We start from the raw sequence: 22,412 nt of genomic DNA, 5'->3' as shown, positions 1-22,412 counted from the left end.
GTTTAATTTGCTTACCTAGCCATGCTAGGTGGCAGAAGTGTTAATATAACATTACTTAAAAAAATTATTTCTTATTATAAAACATTGATGAAAGGGAAAACTAATCAGTTACAGCATCATAATCTTGACCCGGACCTCTATCAAGTGTTCTTTTTAATTAATTAATTAATACAGTTGGGGCCAATACATATTTTTTTGTTGGAATTTAAAAATAAAAATAAAAGATCCAAAAGGAGTAATACACACATTTATCTCTCAAAATTTTGATTAAAAAACCATTTACATAAGAAGAAAAGAGAACGTCTGCAATTCTTTGATTTGCACCATGTGGTCCTGAGTCATGCATGATTACGTGGGACTGCACGCAGCAGATACGGCCCCATATAATATAATAAGTGCTTAAACTTAACTAAAAGCCTTATCAAAGTAGGTGGCGCGAAATCAACGACCTCTCACAGTCCCTCCCTCCAAACTATAACCGTCTCTTCGCAATTTATTATTATTTTTTTTCACAAAACCCATTTTTTAAATACAAAAAAAGAAATAATAATATTTAATTATTTCCTCAAATACAGATTCCTTTCTCCCTCTCCTTCTCGGTATTTGCTTCAAACTCTGACCTCCCGCCGGAAAACTTTGAATCTCAATCATCTTCCGGCTAATTCCTCAGTTTCCGGTGACGCATCTCAGCCACTACCGTGGCCTTTCGATTCGAATTCTCAAAGAGATCAACAAAATTTGGTGAGTTTCCGATTTTTCTGGGGGGTGCCAATTTAGGGTTTTGATAATTTGAGGAAGTTTTGCAATTTCTTTTAATCTGAAAATTTAACGTTTTTTTTTCCTTTTCAGTTTTATGAAACTTAATGCCAAATTTTTTTTATTTATTTGAATAAACGGAACAGAAAATTAAAAAAGAAAAGGAGAATATTTGCTTGTTTGATAACTCTTTGATTCATTTTGCTCTTTTTTTAATTGAGGGTTATATGAGATTCATTGAACTGTCTCTCTCTTCTCCATGTTCAGAAAGACTGAAACTTTGGTGTTGCGAGAGGGAGATTGCATGAGCAGTGAAACACTGAACGTGTCTTCCATATCAGGGACACGACTCTGTGGACTACAGACTTATGTCATGGATCCCTCGTTGCTTTCCATTTTCTCTTCCAATTTAAAATTTTTTAAAAACATTTCTGCATTTTATCGATTTTTTAGTTTCTATAAATCTTGAAAGAACTCCCATATTTTTATCGAATTCCTACATAACGATGTGTTTGCATTACCTCTTTTCTTTTAATGCATGTTTGCTTCTAAATGTTGTCTTGTATTTTTGATATTTTACACCAAAAATTCATGGGGATGGACAATGATCCTTCTTCCACGTGGACCTCCATGTCTTTTCTCATTTCCCAAAGAACATTAGCACCTGCAAGTTCAACCTTCGAATAAATGAAGATTTAAATATTGTGCATATAAACAAAATCCACAGAAGTAAAGGATTTTAGTATTATTTTTGCAAATTTATTTGTGAGACAGTGAGAGTAAGAAATGAAAAACCCATAAAACATTTTAGTAAAGTAAATGTGTGGCAGATGATCCCAGGATAACTATGTGTATTTTAGATTTTTTTCCTTTATTTTTGTTGGAAAAAGTTGGAGCGAGAGAGAAAGCCTGGCATGTTTTTTTGCAAGTTTTGTGATCACTTTCATTGAATTCCCTTTCGTGAAAAAGAGTTGTGAGAGAAGAAAGGAAACTGTTCATAGTGGGGTTTTGTGAGAGTTGAGTTGACCCATTTCCAGCCCAACCGACCATGGCACTCCCGTGAGAGGGACCAGAGGAAAATTAAAAGGACACTTTATACAGCACACATCCTTCTTTTCTCTTATCCTACACCCTCATCCCCACTGTCTACTCTCCCAATCTTCCCAATATTTTCTTAGGGATCACTACCCTACCCTACCAGGCTACCTTGCATTCAGTTTGTGGGTTATTCAAAACCAACCTCTAACCATAACCGTTTATGCCCGCTGTGACACTTCCCGCAGTTCTCTGTGACCCCATTTGCACCAGATGTTGTTTACCCCCTTCCTAATTTCATTGCCATGGCCTGATCTGCTTGGATTGGGGCTTCTTTCTATGAAAACACAATACCTTTTTGAGATTGTTTGTTGTAATTCTCAAATTCATTCTCAGTTAGATCTGAGTCTCTGTAAAGATGTATGCTTTTCAATGTTCCTTTTCCTTTTTCATGGGTTTATTCTATGCTTTTCTTAGCCATCTCTCAGCTGCCTCTTACTTTTGGTTGTGCGTTTGTGGCAGATTTATTGCAGAGAAAGGTATCTTCTTTTCAAGCAACAGGTGTTATTCCATTGATTATTGAATGTGGGATTAAATGAAAGCCTAGGCTGTCAAGTATGTAAATTTAGCTTAGATGAAAGAATCCATCAATGTGGTCTAATTCGGATAGTGTGGATGGATGCTCGTGAACCAGAGCTAGCAGCACTAAAGAAGCCAAGACCACCGTTGGTTCCGGCCGAAAAGAATAATGCAGTCACCACTCGCCGTCCTCGAACGAGGGAAATTAGTTCCAGGTATAAGTCACCCACTCCAACTCCCTCAACACCTTCTGGTACTCGGCGTTGCCCATCTCCAAACCTTACAAGAACATTGCGTCCCTCCGCACAATTGGTGTCCAAGAGATCCCAATCTGTGGATAGGAAGCGTCCTTCCACACCCACTTCCCCGCCAAGTCCATCAACGCCGGTCCAGGATTCTTCTGTAGATGTGCAATTATCATCCAGAAGAACAGGGAATGGTCGGACGCCGGAGAGTTTATGGCCTTCCACTATGAGAAGTTTGAGTGTCTCCTTCCAGTCTGATACCATTTCGATTCCTGTCAGTAAGAAGGAAAAACCAGTTACTAGTGCTCTGTCCGACCGCACTCTGAGGTCATCTTCGAATGTGGCACATAGACAGGCCGAAACACCTGCTCCTCGAAAGCTTACACCAGAGAGAAAAAGGAGCCCTCTTAAAGGGAAAAATGCTGCTGATCAATCGGAGAATTCTAAACCAGTCGATGGTTTCCATTCCCGATTGATAGATCACCATCGATGGCCAAGTAGAATAGGTGGGAAAGTATCTTCCAATTCCTTAAATAGAAGTGTGGATCTTGGTGCTAAGATTGTCAGGCTTGCTACACCGGTTCCAGGAGTCGGGTTGTCTGCGCTGAGGAGATTGCCCACGTCTGATGCTTTGGGTAATAAATCTTTACAAAAATCTTCTAGTGATGCTGCCGCGTTATTATCACTTAATGAAAGAGGTAGAGCAGGACTTCGAGCAAATTTAGTTGATGATAATTCCCTGCATGTATCTGGACCTCACAAGCTTGTCTTTAGTAGCTTATCAGACAGGTTATCATCAACAACTCCTGCAGTCAGATCTCAATCTTTGCCTACTACTGCATCGCGACCATCCTCACCTAGTAAGAGCTCAATGTTTTCATCCTCTGTTACAAGAGGCCTTAGTCCTTCTCGAACAAGACCATCTACTCCTCCTTCTAGAGGAGTTAGTCCATCTAAGACAAGGTCGTCCAATAGTTGTAGTCAATCAAGCAGTTCAACTTCTGTGCTTAGTTTCGTTGCGGATTTTAAGGGGAAAAAGGGTGCAATTTACATTGAAGATGCTCATCATCTGCGCTTACTTTACAATAGATATTTACAATGGCGATTTGCTAATGCCAGGGCTGAGACTGTACTTTATATTCAGAAAGTAACTGCAGAGGTGGGCTTTTGTTCTCTTTAAAACTAGCAAGCTTTTAGGCATATGTCTCTGCCCTACTAATTTCTTTAACTATATCCTGGTATTGTTTATCATGTCCTGTGTTACTAATTTCAGTTAAATAAGTATTGATGACTTGAGAGCGGGAATGGACATACATACCCACGCATTTGACCACATAGTGAGGTCTTTGCAGTTCTCAACTACTATGGTTTTTTTTTTTTTTTTTTACATGATGCAGTTGAGGAATATCTTATTAGTTGCTCATGAGTGATAGTTAAGGTTACAAACTGAAAAATAATTATTGCATTATAGTATATTGCCCACTTTGTACAGAATACTAAATGGTTTATATATTATTTTCGATTTGTTGCATGGTCGAGGTTGTGCATACTGCATTCCCAGTGAAGAATATATCTTCTATTTTTTCACAGTACATGTCAAATTACATTGGAAATTTAATTGATGGTGCAGAGAACACTTTTGAATGTATGGAACACTACGCTGAGCTTGTGGGATTCAGTAATCAGGAAAAGAATCATTCTCCAGCAGTTGAACCTTGAGCTTAAGCTGAACTCAATATTGAATGATCAAGTAATGCCTCTTTTGCACAACAGTGATATCATTTTATCGGCAATATTTTTATTGATTGCATTGATCCATTAAGGATTTCTCCAAGTCAAAGACCAGGTTATAATGTGGACTTAAATATATGACTAAGAATTAATGTGGCCTTCAGATTATTCTGCAACAGGAAGACGTGATCATTCTAAGATTTTTTCCATGTGAACGTTTGAAATTGTTTGAAATAGCTCTTAAGTGGCCTTGTTATCAGGGAATAAATATTTTAAGCATCCATCTGTCAAATGGAAGAGGAGTTGATGATGAAGGAAGCCAAAATAATTATCATGTTGTGTTTTTAATCGTGTTCAGTCAGAAACTGATTGAAGCCAAGCACAATTGTGCTAAGAGTGACGTTTGTTGGAAATAATAAATCATGTTGCGCATATCTTAGTTCACAAACTTTCCTGTTAACTTGTGGTCCCATATTACATCTCTATTATTTCTGAACTCACACCTTTTCTGTCCGTGATATCAATTCTTATCTAATACCGTTTCAATGCCCTTGCATGAACAATGATTGTTCAGATGGCCTACCTTGACGACTGGGCTGTACTTGAAAGCGATCATATTGCTGCTTTCTCAGGGGCTATGGAAGATTTGGAGGCAAGCACACTCCGTCTTCCAGTGACTGGAGGGGCAAGGGTATGTTGGTTTGTAAAAGATCATTAAATCTGATTTATGAAAGAGAGATTTTTGCATCACTATAAGTTAAGTTTATGCTTTTACAGGCAGATATTGATTCTCTGAAGGTAGCTATCTGCTCAGCTGTTGATGTGATGCAGGCAATGGCATCCTCCATCTGCTCTTTGCTCTCAAGGGTGAGATTCATGTTTCTATAGTTTTATGCCGATCATGTTGTCATAGCTTTCAACTCCCAACTGTTTCCTGCACTGTTCATGACATATGGAAAATGATCAATGATGTAGAGGTTGCATATCTTGTGCAAGCAAAGTTTGTGTTTTGAGGATGCTATCTTTTGAAAGGATGTACCTAATTTTGCAGAACTTTATATTTATATGATAGGTGGAGGGCGTGAACAGTTTGGTTTCGGAACTTGCTGTTGTAGCAGCACAGGAGAAAGTCATGCTTGACGAGTGTGAAGCTCTATTGGCTTCAGCAGCAGCTATGCAGGTAAGACAATGAGACCATGAGTTATAATGAACAAAACGTAATCAGGAAAAGTGCAAATCGATGAAATCTGATTTCATTTCAACTGATTTGATTTTGATTTATTTTTTTCTTTGAAGTGTTTTATTGTTTTAGTTTTTGATTACTGTTGGGTCAAAGCAGGTAGAGGAATACAGCCTTAGAACCCATCTCATACAAATGAAACAAGACTTGGGAAGCGTGAGCGGCCAATTTTGGCAACCAAGACAGCTTCTTGACCCTGACTAGTTTCTAAGGCAATAATAATATCATAAGTAAGCTTTGTCAATTCTGAAGGGTTAAAATACCTGGGCAGAGAGAGATAAATGTCTCTCCTCGGTTCTCTCTGTGAATGTAAATTGATTTTTTAGCCTTGGAATGTCATCTTGTTCCACTCCATTTCCCCCCTTCTTTTCTGAGCAAAGAGCCATTGGCTCCGTGCTTTCCCACTGTAATTTTTTTGTATTACGCAGATGAAAAGAAAATGCAAAGGAAGCAAAGGATTTGAATTCCATGTAGAAGCAAAAGTTTCACAGGAAATGAAATAGGAAAATACTCGTAACCAATGTTGCATCTATGTTGTCTTGGATTTGAGTTTTGCATGTTTTGGATGGAGGGGTACTTCTTAACAAATCATGTCTTGTGTTGTCGGTACGTTCTCTACTTTCTCTAGTTGCAGTTGAGAAAGACGAAGAAGATAAAAAATAAAGCCACCTCCAAACACAACCTCAATTTCTACGCTTTCACTTCACTTGTTGTTTTCCAGAAAATAAAAATGCTAATGCTTTAGCTACAATAATTTGTTAAGAAGGAGAGAAGGATTCCCGCCATTTTCGGAAGAAACAAACCAAACAGTTAAATATAACTGCGACGAGTGCCACCTAAATAAATAAAAAACATCAAACTCTCCGAAAAGCAAAGCACAAAACACAAGACATATGATTTGCAGAAACATAAGCAGCTGCTATGCGCAACGTGATCGGAACTTCTTCCTTAGCCTCCTCAGCAAGGCTACCTCTCTCTCTCACCTCACCCAGACCCACGCCCAAATCATCCTCAACGGCTACCAAAACGACCTCGCCACCGTCACCAAGCTCACTCACAAGTTCTCCGACCTCAAGGCCATACGCCACTCACGTGACCTCTTCCTCTCCATCCCAAAACCAGACCTTTTCCTCTTCAACGTCCTCATCAGAGGCTTTGCCAGCAATGCCTCACCTTTATCTTCGCTTTCTTTGTATACCCATTTGAGGAAAAACACTAGTCTCAACCCTGACAAGTTCACTTACGCATTTGCTATATCAGCCGCTTCGGGTTTCAAGGACGAAAAATATGGTCTTTTGTTGCACGCGCATTCGATTATTGATGGGTTAGGATCAAATTTATATGTTGGATCCATTATTGTTGACTTTTACTTCAAGTTTTCTCGGGTTGAGTTAGCACAGAAGGTGTTTGATGGAATGCCGGAAAAGGACACGGTTTTGTGGAATACGATGATATCTGGGTTGGTGAGGAATTGTTACTATGCCGATTCAATGCGGATTTTTAGAGATATGGTGGTGGGTGGGACAGCTTTTGATTCGACGACATTGGCAACCGAGCTGCCTGCACTGGCCGAGTTGCAGGAGTTGAAAGCAGGGATGGGGATTCATTGTTTGGCTCTGAAGGTCGGCTTTCATTCAGATGTTCATGTGCTTACTGGGTTGGTTTCGTTGTATTCAAAGTGCAAGGAGCTAGAGACGGCAAGGTTGTTATTTGGGCATATTACTCAGCCGGATTTGATATGTTATAATGCCATGATTGCTGGATATACTTGCAATAATGAGACCGTATCATCAGTTAGTCTTTTCAGGGAATTGCTTGCTTCTGGGGAGAAAGTCAACTCAAGCACAATTGTGGGGTTGATTCCTGTGTCTTCTCCTTTTGGTCATCTGCAACTCACTGGCTCTCTTCAAACTTTCTGTGTGAAATCTGGGATTGTTTCGCATCCTTCAGTCTCTACTGCCTTTGTTACCGTTTATTGTAGACTGAATGAAATTGAATTAGCACGGCAGCTTTTTGATGAGTCTCCAGAGAAAACTTTGGCATCTTGGAATGCCATGATCGCAGGTTATACCCAAAATGGGCTGACAGAGACTGCAATATCTCTTTTCCGAGAAATGATGTCTGAATTCAGTCCAAACCCTGTTACAGTTACAAGTATTCTTTCTGCCTGTGCTCAGCTTGGAGCTATAAGTCTTGGGAAATGGGTCCATGGTTTGATTAAGAGCAAAAATCTAGAGTCTAAGTCTAACATCTATGTATTGACTGCTCTAGTTGACATGTATGCGAAGTGTGGGAGCATTGTGGAAGCTCGGAAATTATTTGACTTGATGACAGAGAAAAATGTGGTTACTTGGAATGCCATGATATCTGCTTATGGTCTCCATGGTGACGGGCATGAAGCACTGAAGCTCTTTACTGAAATGTTGCATTCTGGGATTCAACCAAGTGGGGTTACTTTTCTCTCTGTTCTGTATGCTTGCAGCCATGCTGGCTTGGTGAGAGAAGGTGAAGAAGTTTTTCATTATATGGTTCATAACCATGGCTTTGAGCCCTTAGCTGAGCATTATGCCTGCATGGTTGACATCCTTGGCAGAGCTGGAAAGTTAGAGAAGGCCTTGGAGTTTATAAAAGAAATGCCGGTTGAGCCAGGTCCTGCTGTTTGGGGTGCCCTGCTTGGTGCTTGCATGATTCACAAAGAAACAGAACTGGCTCGTGTGGCTTCTGAAAGGCTATTTGAATTGGATCCAGAAAATACAGGATATTATGTCTTGCTCTCTAATATATACTCAGCTGACAGGAACTTTCCAAAGGCTGCTTCAGTACGACAGGTAGTCAAGAATAGAAATTTGGCAAAGACTCCTGGATGCACTCTTGTTGAGATTGGTGAGACCCCACATGTGTTTACATGCGGTGATCAATCTCATCCTCAAGCAACAGAAATCTATAGGATGCTAGACAAATTAACAGGAAAAATGATGGAGGCTGGATTTCAAACTGAAACTGTCACTGTTTTGCATGATGTGGAGGAGGAAGAGAAGGAATTAATGGTGAAGGTTCATAGTGAGAAGTTGGCCATTGCTTTTGCCCTTATCGAAACTGCACCTGGGACAGAAATTAGAATCTTTAAGAATCTCCGGGTTTGTTTAGATTGCCATAATGCAACTAAATTTATATCCAAGATCACGGAAAGAGTTATTGTAGTCAGGGATGCTAATAGATTCCATCATTTCAAAGACGGTGTGTGTTCTTGTGGAGACTATTGGTGACACCACAGTTTTCTACACTGGTATGCAAGCACTTAATTCTGCAATTTTGTACTGTTTAAGTAGAAACTAAAAGGTGGACGCCCGTTTGATACTATGGGATGGCATTCCATAACAACATTAATGTTATGTTTCCCAACTGCCTTGCAGGAAATACAGGAAACACTACTGTTTCAACACTCTTCTCCTAATATACACCCGGCAAGCTCCTGTAGCAAGTCCTTTTTGCAACTGTATTCTGATTCATATTCATCTGGCTATCCAATTCAATACAAGTCTCAATGATTTTCAAGATATTACGTTATTTGATAAGCTGGATGTGAAGGTTCTGCAACATAAGTACACAATACAAAAAAATATATATATATCTGCAGTTTTAAATGTATAATAAACTGAGAATCAATTCAGATCCCTTGTCAGTTAGCACAATCACACCAACACTTTCCAATTCACTTACAAAACTGGGTACATTGCACTTAAGCTACACAAAAATTTGTAGTCTGCCTTTATTCATTCTTGCATCTCCTTTTTGTTGTTTAGACATCATACTCTATAAAGACAAGAATGCAGCATATATCTTCAGGAGATGCACATTTGAAAAGGGTGAAGGGGTTACAAGTACTTTCAGCAATTGATTCCGCATTGCTTCGTGTCAGGTCCCTTGGTTTTTAACACAAATGGATCGATTCGGACCCAGAGTAAGGAGAAGATAGAAGCCAGGAGCACTGACCAAATGACAACAATAGTTGGCGTCCGGTTCTGCCGCCCCATGAGACCTTTAAGGAATGGATAGAGATGGAGAATCACCCAAAATGAAAAGAAGAGCTTTCCAAATAGAGGTCCCCATGATTGGTACCCATTGTTTATGGCGTCTGAAATCCCAGCAACTACTCCAACAAGGTTAATGACTAAGATAGTGGTTGGAGGGATTAGGAGGGTTGTCCATTTAAAGGCGTACAATTCTCCAAAATCCTCATCATCTGATGACTTAGCCGTCACAGTGAAGTTGGTGTCAATTCCAGCCAAAACCTTCAGAAGGCCTTGGACAACAGCAAAGAGGTGAGCTGACACACCACCAATCACCCAGAATTGCTCATTTCTCCACCATTCTTCGATGCTTACTCCACTCCATCGCAGCTCAAGAATGCCCGTGGCAAAGATTGAGAGGAACAGAGCTATGAAGAAGAGACTTGCAAAAGTGCTTATCTGGAGTTTCAGAAAAAACAAACAACTTATATCAGATGAAAAAGTATATATATTTGAAAGTCATTGTGGAAGAAGCACAGGGAAAAGCTGTTAGAACTAGCATAAGGTTCAACTTCTTTCTATGTTTTTCAGGTGATGATTACTATCAACGTACTCTTTCTTTGCCTGTAAATGCATGAAGAAGTGGAATTATTTCCATTTTCGTTTGTGTCTAATCATTTGTTATTTATCATCTTCTACCATCCAGTGTAATGTAAAAGATAACTAGAAATTGTTACCGATGGCATGATGAATTTATCAGTGAGCAAGCAGACGGCAGGTAGGATACAATAGGCAAGGAGAGGAAGGGAGGTGAAAGGGTAGACAGTAGTGTTGACATAAGCGAACCGCTCAAGCCACTTGAGCTTCCCTCCTTTGTAGCCATACCAGAGTGGACTGTGGCGACTGAAAAAGATCTCAATGGAACCAAGTGCCCAACGAAGCACCTGGTTGAGCCGATCTGACAAGTTAATGGGAGCTGTTCCCTTGAATGCAGGTCTCTCTGGCATACAGTAAATTGACCTCCAACCCCGGCAATGCATCTTGAAACCTGTTAGGATATCCTCTGTGATAGACCCGTAAATCCAACCCAGCTGCATTTGAAAATAGTAGCAATATATTCAATAATGAATCAAGAGAATCTACTCTAACTTGACCAATAAAAAGGAATTGTTACAAACTTTACCTCTAAACCCCATTCAGTTTTGTCTTCATAACCGCAACTGATTACGTGAATGGCTTCTTTAAGCATGGCCGCAGGGCTTGAGGAAGGAGGGACACCACCTTGTTCCATTAAAGTTGAAGTCACAAAAACTGCGGACTGTCCGAATTTCTTTTCGAAATTCATTTGGGACATCAATAGCTCTTTGTCATCATCCACTCCTGCACAATATGAATACAGGTTTAGTTTTCACTCAGGCAAGGTAGCAAATTGGTTAAGAAACAAAAAATCGTTTGATTATTGATGCCCACCTTGTAGGTTTGCACCTTGTCCATTTGCAGCATGCTTGGAATACTTTGGAACCTTCTTGCGGCGTCCAAAACATGGGCAGCAGTCACAGCTTACCATCTTTGGGCGCTTAGGACCCTTTGGAGGATTATAGCCATACAAAGCTTGCCTTCTGAACACACATCCTGTGCCCACATACACAGGACCTTGAATTCCATCAAGACCTTTCATGTTAATCTGAAAACCAAAGAGAAAGAGAACATCATTTCAATTCATACTGGCACAGTTTATTCAAAGAAACAATATCTAATATGTTTCATGCTTACATCGAAGAAGACTGTATTTCTGTTGGCATAACGATCGTTCCTGTCAATACCATCAAATCTTTGAGGGAACTGGACATAGCAAACCTTCCTTCCAATTTGGGGATCCATCAAGAAACACATGGCCTCTCTCGCAGCCTTGCTGTTGTTCACATAATGGTCACAATCCAAGTTGAGCATGAAAGGAGCATTGGTAAGCACTCCAGAGACACGAACCTGTTGTTACCAAGGATTCATGGCACAATTTTAATTGGCCAACCAAACCAAACAGAAGAAAAGGAACGCTTCAATTAAAATATCATATAATTACCAGGGCATTCATGGCACCGGCCTTCTTGTGATGTTGGAAACCAGGCCTCTTTTCACGAGACACGTAGACAAGACGAGGAAGCTCGTTTCCTTCAGTATCAAGGCCTCCACTGTGACCAAGAAAGACTTGAATCATACCAGGGTGATCCTTTGTATTGTTTCCAGGCCATGGTGTCCCATCTTGCATAATCCACCCTTCTGGTGGAACCTTTGTGGCTTTGGCAACAAGCGCATTTACCCTAACCTTGAATTCTTCATATTCTCTCTGCATGCATTTGGCCATTCACCAAAAGAAAATTTATATATCTATAACTAACTACTTAATTAATCAGCCTTCATCATGCATCTTAATCAAGTAAGCAGGTCTGTTCTAGTATTGATAATATTCTATAGCACATATACAAACCTTCATAGCTCGACGCTCCTTCACAAATGTTGGCTGGACTTTGTCCTTGAGATAATCAATCTTCTCAGAGAAGTACATCTCGGGGGCTCGAGGCTCAATGGCAAATTTCTTGCAAAAAGGAACCCATTTGCGTGCAAATTCTGCAGTTTCTGACAAGGCTTCAAAGGTGAGCATGGAAGCTCCATCATCAGAGATGTAGCATGAGATCTTATCAACAGGGTAGTCCATAGACAAGATTGAAAGAACTGTATTGGCTGTATTAAGTGGAGGTTCCTTCATCGGATCCACAGTACTCACAAACACATCTACTGGGCAGAGCATATTTGGTTCGCCCTCTCTCTCATACCTGCATCCATGAATTGATTTTATAGAGGTTTAAGATACATCAGACATCATATTACTTCATCTCAAGCATTATGTCATGTCATATTATTAACTGCCAAAATGAGAGACTAAGGAGGCAGAATATCAGGCTTCAAGTCCTTGAATATTTTTTGTAAAAACAAACATTTGATAGTTGTCCTGTATAGGCAGATGACATAGCTGAAATTATGTTCGCTTGCAGTAACATATGTTATATATTTATTAGTAAATTGTGTGTAAACCATTGTCAGCAGAGCTTATATATAATATATGTATGCATACCTGAGTGAAAGGCGATCAAGGTAGGTCTCACGATCAATGGGGTACCACTTTGGGAACTGATCAAGGATCCATGAAATCGCAAACCATATTTCACAGATGACAGAGGCTAACCAGAGACCAAATGCATCAAAGACTGGATTCAAAAGCCTATACCGAAGGAAGAAGGCCAAAATAAAAAGGCGAGCCACAATGATCATCCGATAAGGGTTGATCTTGCTTGATGCAATTGGTACTTTCCTTGAGAGTGGCTGCCTAGCTTCATCGCTCCTGCAGGCAGTACCATATTGTATGATGTTCATAAATAAATGAAATTAAGGACTTATTGTATGTATATGTACGTACATGGACATGTCTGCATCATTCAAGTCATCAGGTTGATCAGGGCCCCCCAGGTTGCCTTGATGCTGCATTTTCCAGTCATCCATTCTTTCTTTCCACCCAGCTCCCTCTTTCTTCTCAGCATCCCATCTTTCACTTCCTGTATAAATTGCAAAACGTACATGTGATGGAAGTTTGGAATTACTATTTTAGGAATGAGTTTAATCCACAAACTAATACATCTTTCAAAAATTAACAAGATAGATAGATAGATAGATAGATAAAATGAGGGAATGAATGAATATAGTATATATATCATACCGGGCTCAGAAACTGGGTAGGGATGCACTCGCTTATGCAATGAAGAAGATGGCATCTGCTGATCTCCATGAGATAAGAATGTGAGCTCGCCGCTAACCTGAATGCATATATGTAAACATGAGTTAATTTATTCACAGAATGAATATGAATTAGTGGAGTTTGATTAAAAATACCGGGCGGGATCTGCCACCAGCGATTACAGATGGGAATTGGGAGTCCTGATCAGGATCGTCAGGGCCTCTGCCATAGCTCATCTTGCCATGGAGCATGGCTTCAGCCAGATGCTCATTATTAATATTGTGCTTATTATAAGTTGATGATCTGGTGTTGCCATTATTAAGTTGATCATCATCTTCTGGATGATGGTTACTATTAATGTTGAATTCATGTTCAATGTCATCCACGTCCTCTTCGTCATCATCTCCTTCGACGCGGGGGCTGCCTTTGAGACGCTTGTATCTGGTTTTGCACTGAGGGCAGTTCTGGGAGCCTTCTCTGCGCTCGTACTCATAGCAAGGCCTGCAAACGGGGAACCCACACTCATTGCACGCCACAAACAAATCTCCATCCACCGTCAACCCCACATCGTCCCCGCATATCTCACACACCTGCCCATCCAAGTTCCTCAATGGTTTGTGCTGCAGGCATCAAATATCAGAAAACATCAGAAAAACATCAAACACATACACTAATAGTTCATTCATTAATTATATGATTTATTAATTACCTCTTCATGGCCATGAATGACGACGAGTTCATTGCGGTTGTGAGAACCGGCAACAAGTCCGGCGCTGGCTTCCATGGTATTTGGATGAGGATGTCTAGATGGTGAGGTTTCGTTTTTATGATGAAGAAGGGGTGGGGAAGTAGTAGTAGTACTAGTAGTAAGATAGCTGGCTAAGCTTAAGAGGTTGGCATGAGATATTTGGTGCGGGCCGTCTCTCACCTCACCACCTAATATTCTCAAACAAGTTTCAAGGCCAGATGGATGTTTGTTGCAGGGTCCCCATTGCCATTGCCTTCAACCTAAGCTTCCGTCCATACCTTCAACTATACTCACCTTCTCTCCCGCCCTTTTCTTCAACCCTCACTGTCACCTTCCCTTATTTTTCATTTTATTTATTTATTTTGTGTGCTATTAAATCATTGATGTACTAGTACCCAACAAAAACTGTTTCTCTAAAATTGTTTTTTTATTTTTTTTTATTACCTACGAATTATGTAACAGGGAAGGTAATTAATTGGGCAATTAGGACATTTTTCCTACTGTTCCACTCCCACTTTGAAGATTATTCTGTTTGAGATTCACAGTAGAACTCCAATGTTCCTTTTTTTTTTTTTTTTTTTTTTCCGATCTGCAATTTTCTGGTCCAAAAAATCTTTTATTCCGTTTGAGCTCAGAACTTGTTTATCATTGGTGGGTGAGATAGCGGGATGGTTGATGATGTATTACAAGAAATCATTGGCATTTGGATCATTCGCTTTTGTTGACTTCTTTCATAGACCGTGACATTGTAAATTTACACCCGAACAAATAGAAATATGAAATTTGGTTACGTTGTCATCAATTTATTCATAAATCCAAGTAAGAATCGATATTCAGATTGGGCATTACAACATAAAATGTTGCACAAGACCACATTTCCCCTTCAAGAAAATACAGTTTAGTTGGTTGTTGATTGATATACCTGGGTCACAGTGGGCCCATATCTGATAAGAAACACAAATCCCCCAACAGCAAAATACTTAAAACTAGTGCAAAAACATTGCTTTAAAAAATTTTAGTGGTTACCCAGTTATATATAAGAAAAATATGCAAACGAGAAGACTTGAGTTCTAAGAACTTAGAAGCTAAGCCAAGTTCAAATCGTTAGGTAGGTGAGTTGAAGCCTCCCCATCTGGGCTCACACAGAGAGTCAGAGATTAGCAAAACACCCCAACTTCTATATAATTAACCAGCAACCTATTACAACTCACTAGCACATGCTCTGGACGCTTTGCTTCACTGGGGTCGAATTAACATCATGCCAGTCTCTCCTACTTTCCATATGCAAAAGAACGGTACATAATAATAATAAGCATTTAAATAACAATATGCATAACCAGGTTTGATCACTTAATCTGCTTCAACAGCAATCATCCAGCACCTGGCCAAATAAGCAATCAAGACTATCTGATGATGCAATCGCATATACTTTCCCCTGGCCATATTCCTTGTCTTCGAAAGCACGTGTCCCGAGATAACAACTAGAAATAAGAGAGTATATCTCAAACACAATCACTAAATTGTTTGATCAGACTGCCTACAAGACTAATTGTTGCTATGGAACTGTTAAATGTTCATCTAGTGCGGACCAGAAATGTTCGCTTCATATGAAAGCTTTACATTTTTGTTATTTTATTTTTTTTGAAGATTACAGTCTACAAAATTCTGCAAGTTTGTTAATTGAAAAGACAGTCTTGATATCAAAATCTATTATACATGTTCTTCTCGTACAACACTCTATACACAACCTCCGAGATTCCCAACCTAGTTGACAAACAAAATGAAAATCCAAATGATTTACCTACATGTAAAACCTGCTTCAAACTCAAGTCCACTCAGACACCAGCTGATATTTCATTCACTGCAGGTGCAGAGTTTTCTTTCTTCTTCGGCGGTGGTTCTTGAGCTTTCTGTAGAATAGCCTTGTTGGGAACTAAAACTATAAACATGTTCTTGTCGCTGAAGCTTTTGGCTTCCTCTGTTGCCAGCTGCAACCCATGGAAACAAGCAAACAATTGTAGATTAAAAAATACCTGAACAGCTGACTTACTCCTAATGAAAATAACCAGAACTTAAAGGAGCTCTAGATTGTAAACCCCTTCCCCCCCCCCCCGAAAAAAAAAAAAAAAAAACAGAACAGACCAATCTGAAGCACTTCAGGCATTTGAAAAACAAGCACTTAGTATTTACTATCTGTTTCTGATTCTAAACACAAAAATGCATCATTACCTCCCCAACATCATTCTGGAAGCGTTTGATAAGTGCAATAGCAATATTTCGGAAATCATTTTCACGGCCTTTCAAGTGGACAATAACCTTGACCTACAAAGATTCAATACAGAAAAACATAAGAACAATACAGGGAGTTTTAATATAGGAAAGCAAATCCTGACATTATTGAGAAATCTAAGCAACCTTATCACCATCTTTCAAAAACTTCTGGGCAGCTCTCAAACGTACAGAGTAATCATGTTGGTCAATGTTGTAACTGTACAGACTAATAATTATCAAAAAATTTATACATACAAATAAAGTACAGCATCTAGTTCAAATTAGGAATCAAGGCCCTTTATTAAATAATAGAATTTATACATACAAATAAAGTACATATAAGTAAATGCCACACGCATAAACATCTGAAAACCTAATTTATGTTACTGGTTTTACCACTCGCATATTCTAATTAATATGAACAGTCAACACCATCGCAACCAGAGCCAGTCACATGACAAAAGTACCAAGTCAGATATTGACAGCTAAAGATTCACTCAATTGCTTAACGTCTAGCAAAAATTTGAGAAAACTAACACTGAAAAACATTATTCATAAAGCACCATGGACAGATGACCCATAGTAGCTGCCAACGAGGGTTTGTTCGGTTGAGTTGACTATTTGTTGGAAACAATCCAGCCAAGTTCCATTTAAGATCCTCTCATGATAGCACAGATAAAGTTTTTTTTTTGTGCTTAGTTTGATGTTTTTGAAAATTAACTATGAGTGAGTTCGACTTTTGCTTCATACTTCAAACATACTCTCATTTTCTTTGGTGGAAGCCATATTAACACTACAATGTGCTAATACAAATTAGATAGAAAGCCTATCAAAGAAAATATTGTTTCAAATATAAAAGTTATATATGCAACTATCTATGTAATTCAACCTTTTTTTTTCAATATCTATTTAATCAGCCATTAATGAACTCACCCACGTCAAACAAACATGTTATTATTCTGAGATTTGAAATAAGACTGAATGCCAAAAACCATATATATGATTCAGTGCTTTACCCCATTTTGAGCTCCTTCAAATCCATGCGGCTTGCTAACATATAAGACAAGACTCCAGTCAGTGTCTTTCTCAAATCGGAGGATTATGCATGAATGAGAAAGAAAAAGGAAACAGTCTCAAGACAGAGAAGACACTCACCTGCACTTTTCTTCTGCTGGCCTCTTTTCTTCTTTTGTTGTTCATACCTATATTTACTGACAAAAAGAAAAGGTATAGATAATTAGGTCTACCCGTTCTCTGATTGAAAAGAAAAGAACATATATTTAGGGCAATTGGTTCCCTGTAAACACATTTGTAAATTTGCTAACAGGATTTATAGGAAAAACACTGAGATCCCAATTTTGCATTTCCACTCAACAAACTGGTCAATGTGCTAACACAGTTTATCAGTAATGCATCAGTAGTTACACCTCTTGCTATCTATGTTCAATTACGTCATTATAATAACATAAAACTGTAAGAGGATCGATTTGAATAAGAACATTTTGAGCATTTATCACAAATAAGAACAGGAAACAGTCGAAATGAAGAGAATTATGGACTTGTTCTAAAATCATATGAACGCTATCATACTTGTAATCCATTATCCTGAGAACTGGAGGATCTGCTTCTGGAGATAATATTACCTGCAACAATGCAGAAGAGATTAGTCTTCAAAACCATCTTATAAAAGCATCATTTCTAACTCAAATAAGAAGCTCAAATAATAAATCACAAAAAGGAAAAACAAAAATTAGTGGCAAAAATGTATACCAAATCAAGATCAGCATCGTCAGCCAGTCGAATAGCCTCCCTTTTAGAGACCACTCCAACCTACGCAGAATAACAATAAACAACTTCAAGACTTTGATAATGCTTTTTTCATTTTTTTCCCCCTTACAATTCCCCAGCAACCAAACTGAGCAGTTTAACATAAATTAAAGAAAAATTAAGACAAAATAAATAACAGAAGAAAAAGAAAACGCAAACCATGTTCTGCTTCGCATCAATTAGCCTCACGGTATCTGACCTATTTCAAAACAAACCACCAATTCAAAAATTCAATTTCGATTGACGAAAATTGATCACATGCATAAATTATTGATAAACTAATAAATTGATTAACCTGATAGAGGAGACATCAAGGGCCTCGTCCTCATCGGAGTCGCTCTTCCGTGAGCGCCTGGGGTCATTGCCGGGAAAACGCGGCCCACCGCCGAAACGGGCGGTTATTGGGCTGCTGACGGTTGAGGAGAGACAGCCAAAACAGCTGGAGGAGTTATTAAAACGAAGGCCGAAGAGTTTGGACTCCACGGAGGAGAGTGAGAGTGGAGACGGCGTCGTTTTATATGTGGTTCGGTATAGCATAGCTTTGGATGCGCAGCTGGTGGTGATCCCAGCCATGGCTCAAAACACTCAACAACAGCTAGCTACTGCTTTCAGCAATTTCCTTCTACTCCTTATCCATAATTTTTAGGCTGTTGAATTAGATGAAGAAGAATGCGAGTTGACTGGACTACGATGGGCTTCGTTCCTTATTGGGGCATTGGCTTGTCCAGGCCCATTTCAATAAGGCCCGGCTCAAGATTCTGACCTTCCATAGATTTCAACTTTTGGAGCCATTCAATTAGTTTGATTTTAAATTTCACTCAAGTCTGAAGGTAAGCAAGCATCAAATGCGGCATAGTTTCTTTTTAGTTCTTTTGTGCATCGATTTTGGTCAATTGCCAACCAATTTGCCAGAGACATTTTGAAAGCATTTTTTCTTTGGGTTCCCAGGATGAACTAAACTACTGGCTGCTGAATCGATGGTTGCACAAACATGAAACTTCTCCATTGCTGTTATCATTTTTTGATAAGACAAGTCTCACTATGAACCAAAAAAGTAAAACCAACTTCTTATATTAGATTGGTTGCTGACTCTCTACTATTACATATAAACATACACTACCTTTTTTAAAATAAAAAAACTCAAAAAACACATGTTTACAAGCTTAACCAAAAACAGAACAACAAAAACGAAAACAGAGCTCCACTTGAAGCAACTTAATCAACTTCTTCAATCTTAGGGCCAGGTCCAGTCGCAGAGCCAGTAGAAGCACCACCAGACATGTCATCATCCCCCATAGGCGGCATGCCTCCAGCACCACCACCGCCCTGGTACATCTTCGCAATAATTGGATTGCATAACCCCTCCAACTCCTTCAACTTATCCTCCAGCTCATCAACCTCAGCCAACTGGTTCCCCTCCAGCCAATTAATGGCATCCTCCACTGCCTTCTCGATCTTCTCCTTGTCCGCAGGGTCCAGTTTCCCTGCAAACTTGTCGTCCTTCACCGTGTTCCTCATGTTATATGCGTAGTTTTCCAACGCATTCTTGGCGTCCACTTTCTTCTTCACCTCCTCGTCCTCTGCCTTGTACTTCTCTGCATCTTGCACCATCTTCTCTATTTCTTCCTTGCTCAGCCTTCCCTTATCGTTGGTGATGGTGATCTTGTTCTTCACTCCAGCAGTCTTGTCCTCAGCAGACACATTCAAAATGCCATTCGCATCAATGTCAAAGCACACATTGATTTGGGGCACGCCTCTAGGAGCAGGAGGAATCCCAGTGAGCTCAAACTTCCCCAATAAATTGTTGTCCTTGGTTCGGGTGCGCTCTCCTTCGTAGACTTGGATCAAAACCCCGGGCTGATTATCGGAGTAAGTAGAGAAAATCTGCTCCTTCTTGGTTGGAATTGTTGTGTTCCTCGGGATGAGAGTAGTCATAACACCACCAGCAGTCTCAAGCCCAAGACTGAGAGGCGTGACATCGAGCAACAACAGGTCCTGCACTTTCTCATCTCCTTCGCCGCTCAAGATCGCAGCTTGAACCGCAGCACCATAGGCAACCGCTTCGTCAGGGTTTATGCTCTTGCACAGCTCTTTCCCATTGAAAAAATCCTGCAAAAGTTGCTGAACCTTGGGAATTCTAGTCGACCCACCAACCAGAACCACGTCGTGAACCTGACTCTTGTCAATCTTAGCATCCCTCAGACACTTTTCAACCGGCTCCATACACTTCCTGAACAAATCCATATTCAACTCCTCGAACCTGGCCCTTGTAATCGTTGCATAGAAATCGATCCCTTCGTACAAAGAATCAATCTCAATTGTGGTCTGAGAGGTCGAAGACAGGGTCCTCTTAGCCCTCTCACACGCCGTCCTCAACCTCCTCAAAGCTCTGGCATTTCCACTGATATCCTTCTTATGCTTCCTCCTGAACTCGGCCACAAAGTGATTCACCATTCTATTATCAAAATCTTCACCACCCAGATGAGTATCGCCGGCGGTGGCCTTCACCTCAAATATCCCCTCTTCAATAGTCAAAAGCGAGACATCAAAAGTGCCTCCGCCGAGATCGAAAATAAGGACGTTCTGCTCACCTTTTCTCGAGGCCTTCTTGTCCAGCCCATAGGCTATAGCGGCGGCGGTGGGCTCGTTGATAATTCGCATGACGTTGAGCCCAGAAATAGCGCCGGCGTCCTTGGTAGCCTGTCTCTGGGAGTCGTTGAAATAAGCAGGGACAGTCACCACAGCGTTCTTTATGGTCTGACCCAAATAAGCCTCAGCTATCTCCCTCATCTTCGTCAGCACCATGGAAGATATCTCCTCCGCAGAGAAGGTCTTTTCTTCGCCTTTGTACCTGACGACGATCATAGGTTTGTCGCCGGGACCAGGGATGACCTTGAAAGGCCAGAGCTTCATGTCGCTTTGGACTGATGGGTCGGAGAATCGCCGACCAATGAGACGCTTGGCGTCGAAGACGGTGTTCTGTGGATTCATGGCCACTTGGTTTTTGGCTGCATCGCCGATGAGCCGCTCGGTGTCTGTGAAGGCCACGTAAGAGGGAGTGGTGCGGTTGCCCTGGTCGTTGGCGATGATCTCAACGCGGTCGTTTTGCCACACACCGACGCAGCTATAGGTTGTGCCAAGGTCGATGCCTATGGCCTTGCCTTCAGTCTTGGTCGCCATTGAACTGCTTGACGCTCAAAATTTACAGAGAATTCTGAGAAATTTTAGCAAATCTGGTTTCGAAAGCTCGGAAAGTTTTAAGGCTTTATGATATCAAAATGTGAGATGGGATAGGTACAGGTACTCCAAATTTATAGTCATGTAAGAGATAATTCGAGAAAAGTGACGGATTGACGGTGAGAAACATATAGGAGGTTTGAGGTTGTGCCAGATAGTTCTGGAACGTTTGAGTTGGGTTCTGGACGCGGGGAGGGAAGGAAAGATTGGGATGTGAAGCTGGGCCTCAATTATACGAAAATTACTTCCGTACCATCGTCTTGTTGGATGAAATTAGACCCTGCGTGGATGGTATGTTTGGAAAGGGTAGGAACTTTTTGGTCGTGACATCAGAACGTTGGGTTCCTTCGAGAATCTGTGGGGCCTGAAATGGGGCATCGACGTGGGCAAAATCAAGGGTAGACTGGTGATGAGGTGGCAGATTGATGGTGTGTCTGATTACACGTGGACCGGTTTATAGTCTAAGTTGGTTCTACACAAGGGATTAAAAAGGGCATGGAGGCCATGGGATGGTTATTCTAATCCCCAACCCTACCCCGTCTCACTTAGAATATGTATAAAATTTATTTATTTTTCTATAAATATGTTATTAAGATGTGTAATTGTGGTGCTACTTCTATACTAATGATCATGTTTTGGAAATGTAGTGTCCAGATTTTAGTTAATAAAAATTAAATTGATACATATCATATGTTGAGCTCATATTGATAGTGCTTTTTTCTCGTTCTACAAAGTAATTTTTTATTCATTTTTTATTCATAATAGGGTGGTTTAAAGAACCTATTCTCCAATAGAGCCGGTCCATTAATTTTAGATGTCCTGGGCAGAAATCAAAATTGAGGCCTTTTATGTTCAATATTTATCTTAGTTTTAGCAGAACTTAAAATAAAAAGTTTGTTAGTTTATGTAAAAGAGATCCACTATATAAAAACTAAAGAAATAAAGC

The 22,412-nt window shown here is 40.1% G+C and overlaps 5 protein-coding genes across 7 annotated transcripts; 2 read left to right on the top strand and 3 right to left on the bottom strand.

Moving 5' to 3' along the window:
- The first annotated feature begins 512 nt into the window (after positions 1-512).
- Positions 513-6,103, top strand: LOC117634799 (AUGMIN subunit 8). Of its 3 annotated transcripts, XM_034369022.1 has the most exons (8): positions 549-741; positions 1,024-2,211; positions 2,314-3,774; positions 4,246-4,365; positions 4,921-5,037; positions 5,124-5,213; positions 5,419-5,526; positions 5,686-6,103. In XM_034369022.1, exons 3-8 carry the CDS (start codon positions 2,467-2,469, stop codon positions 5,788-5,790), a joined length of 1,848 nt encoding a protein of 615 aa, XP_034224913.1. In that variant the 5' UTR covers positions 549-741; positions 1,024-2,211; positions 2,314-2,466; the 3' UTR covers positions 5,791-6,103. The 3 variants fall into 3 exon arrangements, with proteins under 3 accessions (XP_034224914.1, XP_034224913.1, XP_034224912.1); XM_034369023.1 differs by lacking the exon at positions 1,024-2,211 and having other exon boundaries at positions 513-741; XM_034369021.1 differs by having other exon boundaries at positions 1,024-3,774.
- Positions 6,104-6,106: 3 nt separating this feature from the next.
- On the top strand, positions 6,107-9,489 carry LOC117634798 (pentatricopeptide repeat-containing protein At4g30700). Its single transcript, XM_034369020.1, has 2 exons — positions 6,107-8,872; positions 9,000-9,489. Exon 1 carries the CDS (start codon positions 6,480-6,482, stop codon positions 8,850-8,852), a length of 2,373 nt encoding a protein of 790 aa, XP_034224911.1. The 5' UTR covers positions 6,107-6,479; the 3' UTR covers positions 8,853-8,872; positions 9,000-9,489.
- LOC117634797 (cellulose synthase A catalytic subunit 7 [UDP-forming]) lies at positions 9,474-14,239 on the bottom strand. Its single transcript, XM_034369019.1, has 12 exons — positions 14,093-14,239; positions 13,539-14,003; positions 13,366-13,462; positions 13,069-13,204; positions 12,727-12,993; positions 12,082-12,427; positions 11,677-11,940; positions 11,370-11,582; positions 11,067-11,280; positions 10,780-10,976; positions 10,334-10,687; positions 9,474-10,055 (listed from the first exon to the last, which is right to left on the bottom strand). The coding sequence occupies exons 1-12, from the start codon at positions 14,165-14,167 to the stop codon at positions 9,474-9,476; spliced, it is 3,210 nt and encodes a 1,069-aa protein (XP_034224910.1). The 5' UTR covers positions 14,168-14,239.
- A 1,487-nt stretch (positions 14,240-15,726) lies between these two features.
- LOC117635725 (translation initiation factor IF3-2, chloroplastic) lies at positions 15,727-18,881 on the bottom strand. The gene is made up of 9 exons (XM_034370081.1): positions 18,525-18,881; positions 18,389-18,428; positions 18,173-18,232; positions 17,993-18,045; positions 17,558-17,613; positions 17,419-17,452; positions 16,547-16,619; positions 16,361-16,453; positions 15,727-16,119 (listed from the first exon to the last, which is right to left on the bottom strand). Exons 1-9 carry the CDS (start codon positions 18,800-18,802, stop codon positions 15,967-15,969), a joined length of 840 nt encoding a protein of 279 aa, XP_034225972.1. The 5' UTR covers positions 18,803-18,881; the 3' UTR covers positions 15,727-15,966.
- A 390-nt stretch (positions 18,882-19,271) lies between these two features.
- LOC117633931 (heat shock 70 kDa protein) lies at positions 19,272-21,527 on the bottom strand. Its single transcript, XM_034367792.1, has one exon. The coding sequence runs from the start codon at positions 21,407-21,409 to the stop codon at positions 19,445-19,447; it is 1,965 nt and encodes a 654-aa protein (XP_034223683.1). The 5' UTR covers positions 21,410-21,527; the 3' UTR covers positions 19,272-19,444.
- Positions 21,528-22,412: the final 885 nt, after the last annotated feature.

The sequence above is a fragment of the Prunus dulcis genome, chromosome 7 (genome assembly GCF_902201215.1).
Source record: "Prunus dulcis chromosome 7, ALMONDv2, whole genome shotgun sequence".
Classification (NCBI taxonomy): domain Eukaryota; kingdom Viridiplantae; phylum Streptophyta; class Magnoliopsida; order Rosales; family Rosaceae; genus Prunus; species Prunus dulcis.
This window is presented reverse-complemented; position numbering and strand designations above follow the sequence as displayed.

What these genes read in the sequence shown, in the direction of transcription:
- LOC117633931 (XM_034367792.1), bottom strand. Translation starts at nt 21,409, where the DNA reads ATGGCGACCAAGACTGAAGGCAAGGCCATAGGCATCGACCTTGGCACA.
- LOC117634799 (XM_034369023.1), top strand. Translation starts at nt 2,467, where the DNA reads ATGGATGCTCGTGAACCAGAGCTAGCAGCACTAAAGAAGCCAAGACCA. An exon ending in TTCAGAAAGTAACTGCAGAG is followed by an intron (nt 3,775 to 4,245) that starts GTGGGCTTTTGT and finishes TTGATGGTGCAG; the next exon opens with AGAACACTTTTGAATGTATG. An exon ending in CTTCAGCAGCAGCTATGCAG is followed by an intron (nt 5,527 to 5,685) that starts GTAAGACAATGA and finishes GGGTCAAAGCAG; the next exon opens with GTAGAGGAATACAGCCTTAG.
- LOC117634798 (XM_034369020.1), top strand. Translation starts at nt 6,480, where the DNA reads ATGATTTGCAGAAACATAAGCAGCTGCTATGCGCAACGTGATCGGAAC.
- LOC117635725 (XM_034370081.1), bottom strand. Translation starts at nt 18,802, where the DNA reads ATGGCTGGGATCACCACCAGCTGCGCATCCAAAGCTATGCTATACCGA. An exon ending in ACGATGCTGATCTTGATTTG is followed by an intron (nt 18,046 to 18,172) that starts GTATACATTTTT and finishes GCATTGTTGCAG; the next exon opens with GTAATATTATCTCCAGAAGC. An exon ending in CCAGCAGAAGAAAAGTGCAG is followed by an intron (nt 17,453 to 17,557) that starts GTGAGTGTCTTC and finishes CTTATATGTTAG; the next exon opens with CAAGCCGCATGGATTTGAAG.
- LOC117634797 (XM_034369019.1), bottom strand. Translation starts at nt 14,167, where the DNA reads ATGGAAGCCAGCGCCGGACTTGTTGCCGGTTCTCACAACCGCAATGAA. An exon ending in CTTGATCGCCTTTCACTCAG is followed by an intron (nt 12,428 to 12,726) that starts GTATGCATACAT and finishes TCATGGATGCAG; the next exon opens with GTATGAGAGAGAGGGCGAAC. An exon ending in AGGAGCGTCGAGCTATGAAG is followed by an intron (nt 11,941 to 12,081) that starts GTTTGTATATGT and finishes AAATGCATGCAG; the next exon opens with AGAGAATATGAAGAATTCAA.